Consider the following 10365-nt stretch of genomic DNA (forward strand, 5'->3'; position numbering starts at 1 on the left):
TTGAATTCCACCAAATTGCAAAAATATTTCAAACGGTTTGGCTGCATTTTAACGTCAAGTTAAATAATAATAATAATAATAATAATAATAATTGTTTCTCTTTCTTTCAAATTCTAACATATTCTAAAATCACAATTCTAAACAACCGCCCAGTGGGGGCATAAATGTAATTCGATAATTAGAAGCGTAAAACTGATGCCAACAGTAGCGCCTCCTCAGTCACAAGCCGTTCAGAAAGTTTCCTACTGTGGAATACTGGTTACTCTCTTTCCTTCTTGGGTTTATTTCTAGGGTTTAATAGGCTAATCGCAGCTTTCAGAAACCCTAGAATCTGTTGATTAACAATGTCGGTCTACTTACCGAACGAACTGTTGACGGACATTCTGGCAAGACTACCGGTGAGAACTCTTCTGCAAATCAGGTGCGTCTGCAAATCTTGGCGTTCTCTCATTAGTAGTGATTATTTTGTAACCTTTTGCCTCAATCGATCAACTCATTTGAACAACATCAACCACACTCACCTCCTTCTCATTAGACACTGCACTGAACGTGAGATACGAGAACATTTTTATTCAGGGAAAAAAATAAAAAAACAAGAACACTTTTCCTTGTATCTCGATAACGAAGGACTCACGGAGTACCAATTGAACATCGAAAGGCGTCCAATCGCAGACATTGGTCCGTATTTCACCATTCTTGGCTCTTGCAATGGTTTGGTATGCCTTATTGATGATAGCTTTGCGTCCGATCTTTTATATTTGTTGAACCCCACTATTAGTAAATTTGTAGTACTTCCAGAACCTCGCGTTACCTCCCGTTCGCACGGCCATTATCATCGTGCTCTTGGATTCGGATTCGATTCCACAACTAATGATTATAAGGTGGTTAGAATTGTTTACCCCTATGGTAGCACTACTGAGATTGACATTTATTCTCTTAAGCAGGGATGTTGGAGAAACATTAGTGTTTCTGGTCCTATACCTTGTATCTGTGATTCATCTCATGTTTCTCTCAATGGGACTATCCATTGGGTTTCCGGAGGTGGTGATTTTCCCGGCCAATCCATTGTGACATTCAATTTGAGTACTGAGGTATTCTCTTGGATGGAGCTACCAAGAAGTCTACTTTATAAAGAGGCACAATGTAAGTTGTCTGTTGCAGTGTTTCAAGACTCGCTTTTTATGTTCGAGAATGATTATTCCATAGGCAAAGCGTCAATCTGGATGATGAAACAATACGGTGTTGTGGAGTCGTGGACCAATCTATTTAGTGTTGATTTTGCTAGAGGAGGTTCTGTGAAAGTTATTGGCTGGAAGAGGAATGGTGAAGTTCTTTTGACAAAAGACAAAGAGATGGTTTCAATTGACATTAAGACTCAAAAGCTCACGAATCTTGGGATGCACGGATATGACGAGGCATTTTGTGTCAAAACTTACACAGAGAGCTTGGTGTTAATCGACAAAGTAAATGGAGGCTCTCATATTTAGCTCTTATATACTATGTTTAATTTTGATACCTTTCTTTGAATTAGAAAATAAAATATTATTTTGACATAATGTTTGGCCTCATTCTAAAAGCAGCAATCAAGATCACAACAAAGTGTGATTTATAATATTTTCATATGGGGTATACAATAATTGATTTCTTTATCCAGTCGCTTGAGGAGATTGAAGAAATAGTAGGGTATGAAGGTCAGTCTATTAAACAACCGTGTGTGGAACCAGAAACTGTTGCTCATATGTTGGGACTTGTGAGCATTCAGAACTGCTCCTCGATCTGCCACTGGCACTACACCTTTCATGCTCAAATTTTGTTTCCCAAATCTTGGAACTAAGCTGCAGTTATGACATTTTTACCTTTCATGAATGGTAGCCCTAGACAAGACCTTTCTTTCAATTATTGCAGAAATGTAAAAACTCTTCCAATATAGAAACTTATGTTTGCCTTTCATATAGAAAATAAAAAACCTGAATGAAGTTATTCTTTTATTGCCATCACTTCTCTTAAATTGTTGCCACAAATATTTGCTGCATGTGGGGGTGGACTCTATCATCTCTGATATATAGCCCACAATAATTCTACAAATATTATATGGTACATAGTTATACATCAGAGCATCCTAAATTTGTTTTCTTTTTTTACTTCACCTTTTGTTTGTCTCGGCATTCCTTCTAACTATCTATAGAGAATGAAAAACTCAGTTGAAATTAGATCGAAAACTCATAACGATGAGCTCAATTTAGCAATTGGGCAAAAGATCCCAGTTGCTCAAACTTTGGGTCATAATATGGTATTTGGGTTCTTATTCATGGATAAATTCCAATTTTTAACTGGCTGTTTTATCTTGACTCTGTAAGGTTTTATGTTAATTTGTATGATTATGCATGCATTTTGTGTTATTAACAGGCAATATGGAAGGTTGATCTTGATGTGGACTTCTATTTTTTTCTTCTGACATTTATGGTTATATGCTCAGTAAGGTGGGGAAAAAATTATATTTATGTTCCCCACTGTTTTTTAGCCTATTAGTAGTTCTTGTATGACATGTATATGAATGCCAATACAAGCCTTTCATCAAAACACCTCTTTTAAATGCTACTTTAATGACACCTTTGAGTGGTCATGATCAATATAAATTTTGTGTCAGGTATCTCTACAAGTAAGGAATAGGTTTTAGTTGTCTTAATGGAGAATTAGCTACAGTTTCAATGTTGATCTTATTTGTTACCTCATTTTGTTTCACTACTTGGACAAGGATGCACTTAACACATTAGAGTGATGATATACTTGGATCCACTAGTTGTTAATATGAGACTTGACCTGAATTATATTCTCTTCTTAATGGGAATGATTTTATATGATAGAAGGGACTAGCTAGGAGAAAGACAGCCATTTTTTTTTTGTTCCATAGCTTCTACGTGCCATGTTGAAAATGTATTTTGCTCATAATCCCTTGATTTTCTTTTATTTTTTAATACCATTTTTTGGCATGATTTTTTTTGTTGCGCGTGCTAAATTACTGCTGATATCTTTACCTCTTATATACTTTGTGTGGACTTGCATTGCACTTTAACTTTCATGCTTTTCTTTGAATCAGAAAATAGAAGTATGTTTTAACATAATGTTTGGTTTTATTCTAAAAGCAATGAAGTGTGATTTATATTTTCATATGGGGTATACAATTATTGTTTTCTTTATCAAGTTGCAAATTTTGTTTCCCAAAATTTGGAACTAAGCTGCAGTTATGACCTTTGTACCTTTAGGAATGTTAGCCCTAGTTCCCTTTTTTTTTTTAATTATTTACAAAAATATAGAAACTCTTCCAATATAGAAACTTATGTTTGCCTTTTATACAGAAAATAAAAAAGCTGAAGGAAGTTGTTCCTTTTATTGCCATCATTAATCTTAAATTTTTGTCACAAATATTCGCTGACTCTATCATCTCAGATATCATCTTGTTAAGATGTGTTAAATAGTTATACATCATAGCAGCCTAAGTTTGTTATCTTTATTTATTTTACCTTTTGTTTGTCTAGCCATTCCTTCCATCTATCGACAGAGATTCAAATATTTGATTTTTCTGCCCGTTATTCAAACTCATTTGAAATTAAATAGTAAGCCCGAAACCTCAATTTTATCAATTGAGCAAAAGATCCCATTCTCTGAATTACTGCCAAAGCCAGAGGACTACTAACTGGTTATCATACTCTGGGAGACTACAACTTTTGAAATCCATTCTCTTCAGTGTGTTTGATTCAAGGGAGGTGTTCCAAAGCACTGTCTTATCTTAGATATCATCTTTATAAGGATGTGTTAAATAGTTACACATCATAGCAGCCTGATTTTGTTACCTTCAAATATTTTACCTTTTGTTTGTCTAGGCATTCATTCCATCTATCTACAGAGAATCAAAGTATTTAATTTTATGCCCGTTATTCAAACCCTGTTAAAATTAAATAGTAAGCCCGAAAAAGGAGCTCAATTTTAGCAATTGGTCAAAAGAACCCATTCTCTGAATTACTGCCAAAGCCTGAAGACTACTAACTGGTTATCCTACTCTGGGACTCTGGGAGACTACAACTTTTGAAATCCATTCTCTTATCGATTCTAGTTTACTGGTCTTCTCTGTTTATTCTCCCCCAAAAAATTATTGCTGCCACACAACAAACTCTCATGAGGTTCCTATAGAAGGGGTCTTCTCTTGATAAGGGTGGATGTAAAGTTGCTTGGACTGAGATATGCTCTCACTCTCTGGAGGTGCGCTAAGTGTCAAGGACCTGCAGGCTTGGAACAAGGCCATTTTTTGGAAAAACATTTTGAATCTCATTTCTGGTATCTCTGCAAACTCTAATTTCATTTGGTGTAATTGAATATCAATGTACCTTCTAAGAGGGAAGAAATTTTGGGTTGTTAAAATGTCTGTTTCAGCTTCTTGGTGCTGGAGGCATGCTACTTCTAAGAGAATTTCTTAGGTTCCAGTTCAAACACATCATTAACTTAGGCCAGAACACCTCCTTATGGTTTGATCCTTGGCTATCATGTGGCGCTATTGTTCCTTCAAAGGGTCTTAGAGTTATATAGACTTTGGTGTCCCTAAAGATGCTAAAGTTGCTGACATTATATCCGATAGAGGGTGGGAGTGGCCTGAATCGCATGCCAGATAATATTAGGGATATTGGTTCTTTGATTGCTCAACTCTGTACCTTCTAGGATAGGGAATGATGTTGTTTGGTCCAGCTCCAATAAGCCCTTCTCAGTTAAGGATGCTTATGAAGATGTCAGACTCAACCATAACTTGTGGGGCTGTTCCAGGGCTGTTTCATCCTCTAGCTTGCTGCACCATGAACAAGCTCCTTCAATGGCGTACGGCTCAATCAGACCGATATATCCTTAGCAGAAGGAATACTGAACCTGTTCGTCATCTATTCTTTAAATATCAGTATGCCCTGAAGAGTCTGTTGCTATTGCTGTGGGTATCAACTAGCAAGGAAAGACTAACTTGCTTGAGATTCTTGAATGGAGCAATCACAACTGTCAGTCTAGGAGGAATTGGTACCATCAAGTTTGCGAAATCTTGCTTGCTGTGTCTATACGATTTGGAGAGAAAGAAACTCTGGAAGATGCTCTAATTCTTATTTGGATGAATGCTCTGTGTCTCTTCAAATCTATAACTGTATTGGACTTAAAATGTTGTCCTTTCCTGCAACTAGATTCAGCAGGCATTCTGTTAGATACATTCCTTTCTGGAATGTTTGATTCTGTTATTGTTTGTACTGTTGGGGGATGCCCCTCTTAATTCTGTGCTGTGTTTCACTTCAAATAAAATAGATTACTTATAATAAAAAATCCCAGTTGCTCAAACTTTACTTTGTTTTGTTTTGTTTTGTTTTTCTTTTTTGTTTTTGTTTTTGTTTTTGTTTTCGTTTTTTTTTTGTTTTTTTGTTTTTTTGTTTTTTTTTTTTCTTTTTTAAAGGAATGTTAAGTTTGCTTAACAATTATATTGAAAAAAGTTACATGTTTATTTTAGAACTTGTTAATTATGTGTCCAGAAGTATTAATGGATATTCGAAATGAAATAATTTTATTCTCAAATAATGAGTTCTTTTACGTATTTAGGAGCATTAGACAGTCTCGTATCCAACTCAAATACAACACAAATATGTCTTCTTGTTTTTTTTTTTTTCGCAACTAAAACACTATACATAGCCTCATAGGACATCCATCACAAAGAGGTGATCAGAAAAACATTCAACAAACAGAGAGGCATGCCAATCCTTAACACGGCACAACGACATCTTCCATGCTGCTGCACTTTGGGTCACAGTTAATGGCATCAGTCCTGGACTTGGCTCATTAGTTTCCTTTTGGGCTTGGACAGATATATGGGGTTCTAAAATCCACTCTACACCAGTAAAATACACATCGTTCATTCGGCAGCCCAGTAGATATTGGGCTTGCCTTTGGATTAACCCATCTGCATGGAGAAGACCTGGTCAGTTTGAATGCTAGGCAGCAATTTTGGGTTTAAACCTTGAGCCACCTTATAATCAGGCCCATGTTGCATCACCATCGAGTCATCCAGTATGTCAAATTCTAAGTCACACAATCTTTCTTGATGGGTGTTGCTCTTACACTCCGAGCACGTTTCTACTTTCACGCTCTCACTCCTTTTTTCACTATTTTGTAATTTAATTTTGTTGTTTTCGCACTTCCGCTCTCACTCCCATTCCCACAATCGCTCTTACTCCCACTCGACCAAAGTATGATAAGCTTTTACTTTAACACATAGTCTGACATGATACAATACAGCGTAAGGCTCGAGGATGTTGGTGGATTGCTGGAGTCCGAATCGGAGAGTACTAAAATTTTGCTGGCAAGCCACCATCATCTATTTTCCTTCAACAAAAACTAAGCATTTCCGATAACGGATAACAACGGAGAGCCAACTTGACCAAAAGTACCTACATCATCCATCCATTGACCATAGTTAAGGCCTAGAATCCCCGGATCAAAAGGAAAAAGTTGCTGGCACTGGTGGATCCAGGGGTGGGCTCAAGCCCACCCCAAATATATATATATATTTATTTATTTACCATACTGAATTTTAGCCCAGCCAATTTATTTATTTATTTTTTATTATTACTATTAGCCCACCCAAAAAAATATTAACCCATTTTATTGACAATTCCTGGATTCACCTTTGGTTGCTCGTATATATCAAAAAGCTGTTCAACTTGGGAAGCCCCCAATGTTACCAGCATCGTCGTCTCACATGTGCCCATCCGTTGCTGATATAAGTCTGTAAGATACATACATAGCTCGATGACAGGTTTGGGATGCTAAATCCCAATTAGGCAAGGACGAATACTTCGTCGGCCAGTCTTCAACATCAGAATCGCCATCAACAACATATAAGCATCGCCGAGCACAACAATCAACAGAAAAACCGTGTATTGAAAGCTTGTCTACCTTACCAAGAAGTCCTTCAACATCCAACCACGGTCCACAGGCCATGGCAACTGGGTTAGACACATAACTAGCATTGGATCGACTCGCCACGGGAACCTAGAGATAATAGTCCGTCTGATAAAGAGAGAGGAGGAAGGCAAACAGAGAAAACTGAAAGTAAAAAAACACAGAACAAACCGTGAGAATGAAAACGAAATATCAGCAGAAGTTGGTGATCAATTCTTCCAAGGTGCAAAAACCTTGAGTATACGATCCGCCGCTCACATGTGCCCCTTCGGGCATACAACCTACAAGATTAACGGACTTGAGAGGGTATGTAAGCCATCTCATAAAAAGCGCACTTCCTTGGGGAAATCTCCAAACTTTGATAGACTGGGAACCTCGGTTTAGCGAGAGCATAAAACTCTTAAATACGTTATATTAGTAAAAAGTGCATGTGCCATTTGCACATGACTGAAAATAAAAATAAAAATCATATAGTAATTGAAACATATATTTTCTTTTTATAATAGTTATTATTTTTATTTTTACTTTTATTCTTTTTAACAAAAAAATAAATTTACCTGCCCTTACTATAAACTCTTGAGTGATGTGCAAATGTGAAATTATCCGCATATATAATTTAAATTCAAGTATTTGTTTGTGCTTTGAGAATCATTCAATCTTCCATTTTTCATGAAGAAGAAGTAAGATACTTGTAAAATTCATATAGATTTACATGTTCAATAAAATTATTTTGAACTTTAACTAATATTTTAAATGGTTCTGATGTAAAACAAATGCAAAAGTTATGCTTATATAAGATTTTCATGTAATTTGTTATAAAAATGATATTATTATATGTTGCTTGTGTGCACGAGAAAATTCATGGTACTTTTTAACATAAATAAAAAAAATAACCAACCCGACCGACAACAAATAGCAAAAGAATAATCTATGACGTCAAACAAGATTTTAAGATTCGAATCTATCACCAATGACTAACATAGAAAGATATAATAAATAAAAAATAAAATTAAAAAAACAAATCTAACAATTATTTTGAATTCAATCAAATTGCAATAATATTTCAAACAATTTAGTTACATTTTAATGTTAAGTTAAATAATAATAATAATAATAATATATTTTATCCATCCTCAAAATAATTGTTTCTTTTTTCCTTCAAATTCAACATATTTTAAAACCATTATTCTAAGCATACGCCGTTTGGGGGCATATCTGTAATTCAATTAGCAAAAACTCTCGATTCGCTTGAACTCCTCTGTCACACACACTGCTGATTGCCCTTCTATTTCTAGTCCTCATTTCTAGGGTTTAATAGCAGCTTTCAGAAACCATAGAATCTGTTGATTGACAATGTCGAACTATTTACCGAACGAAGTAATGATGGACATTCTGGCAAGATTACCAGTGAGAACTCTTCTGCAAATCAGGTGCGTCTGTAAATCTTGGTGTTATCTCATTAGTAGTGATGATTTCGTAACCCTTTGCCTTAATTGAACAACATCAACAACACTCACCTACTTCTCATTAGGCATTGCACTGAAAGTGAGAAACAACTTTGCTTTTATTCACAAAAAAAATAAAACAAGAAGAATATTAGAGGTTTTATGATTTAAGTCCTATATTTTAATTTTTAATATTTTGTAAATATTTATATTATAATTACACGACAAATTTGCTCACGTGCATCGCACGTGCTTTTTGCTAGTGTGTATATACACACATGGTACTTATTTTTGCTTATTAGAGATTAGTGCCGTCATGATTGTATTCAGTCATGCTCTATCCACTCTTAGCCTTCGCCGCCTTACCATACGATTTCATCATATATGTAAAAGTTATCTTCCTTCTCATCAACGCTGCTGTTTCTTGATCATCTTCTTTATTGGTACCAGTAGTACCATCTACATCTTTTATAGGTTTAGCCTTGTCTTATCCCTTCTATGTACCCATTGTCACAGTTACACGATCGATCCTCGACCCGTTTTCGTGCTTCTTCTTCAATTTTGTGAAAAAATAAAGAACTTTCTCTTTCGAACCCTTGAAAAGCTCTAAGGGCTCTTTGTCGTAAATGTCACAGTCTTTTACAACACCCTCACATGGCAGGGCTTCTTCCTTTGCCTTGCACACAAGATACTAAATCAACTAACCGTCGGTTGGATGAAACTTATAACCCATGAAAATTTCTTCCATATTTTTAGCCTTTCTTTGAAAACCATAAAATCTAGATGGGTTTAGTCTTTTCTTTGGAAAACCTAAAATCCGATAGATAACGAGAGCTGATCGGTTTGGGGGTCTCGCCTCAACGGAGCGTGGGGGTCTTGCCTCAACGGATCGTGGTTGGTTTTGGGGGGGGGGGGGGGGGGGGAAACAGTAGAAGGAAGTTGATTATAAGATTCGAAATCACTGTAATCAGACTCCTATTCCATTGATGGACAAAGACTTCCAGGCTTGATCACATTATATTCCGTACTCTATTTCGCAGGCCTTTTTATAGGTACCTTACTTGCCATAAAGGTTTGCCGCCTCCAATTTAGAAATTAAGGACAACAAAAATATTATCTAATAAATTTATAATTTTGCCCTCTCACCCCTCCAACCTAATCGAAATTCCCTACAACCCCTTTTTTTTTTTTGGGTTATGTTGAAAGAGATGTAGGAAGGTAAAATTGTCATTTCTTTTTTTTAACACCAAACAACAACGAAACTAACATTCAAGAAGGGGAAAAAATATAATCAGGGAGCAGAGCCTTAAACAACTACGGGGCCAAATGCTCCACTCCAAATTGTCCAAATTGGCTTTCAAAGCATGCTTACTCACTAAATGAGCAACATTGTTACAACCATGAGGAACCTAAGCAATGGAAGAACCCAAGAAATCCTCTAAAAGAGAAGAAACGTCTGAGAAAATGACATTCAGAGCCTTCACCGAGGCAGACAACCTCATGACAGGTTGACAGTCACCTTCAATAACCACATCACGATAGCCCCAATTTTTGAGAAGACCCACAGCCTCGCGCAAGACTAAGCATTCAGCCATAAGAGAGCTTGGGACATTTTGCAAGAACACAGAGGCAACCTTAATGGGGAAACCAGATGACTCCGAAGAACTATGCCACCTCTACATAAACCACTTAAATGGGCAAAACTAGCATCAAAATTGAGTTTAAAATAGGCCGCCGCTGGAACGGACCAAACCTTAAATTAATAATAAAAGAAAGTGGAATGCTAGGGTTGAATTTTGGAGCGGTAATATCATCACTGTTTCCATATAATATTATAAAGTCAGTACAAAAAATTAGAAACAAATTATCATTAATCAATTAACGTTAATTGGGTTTGGGTTGTGGATTAAAATGAAGACTTTTTATAATACCAATTGATTATTGT

General features: G+C 36.1%; 1 protein-coding gene across 1 annotated transcript; it reads left to right on the forward strand.

The window, feature by feature from the left end:
• Positions 1-239: 239 nt before the first annotated feature.
• LOC132286533 (F-box/kelch-repeat protein At3g06240-like) lies at positions 240-5678 on the forward strand. Its single transcript, XM_059788884.1, has one exon. It carries the CDS (start codon positions 345-347, stop codon positions 1485-1487), a length of 1143 nt encoding a protein of 380 aa, XP_059644867.1. The 5' UTR covers positions 240-344; the 3' UTR covers positions 1488-5678.
• The last annotated feature ends 4687 nt before the right edge of the window (positions 5679-10365 follow it).

Source organism: Cornus florida, unplaced genomic scaffold (assembly GCF_030987335.1).
Source record: "Cornus florida cultivar Cherokee Brave unplaced genomic scaffold, ASM3098733v1 CherokeeBrave_3.0.0_Hap2_Chr11, whole genome shotgun sequence".
In the NCBI taxonomy this organism is placed as follows: domain Eukaryota; kingdom Viridiplantae; phylum Streptophyta; class Magnoliopsida; order Cornales; family Cornaceae; genus Cornus; species Cornus florida.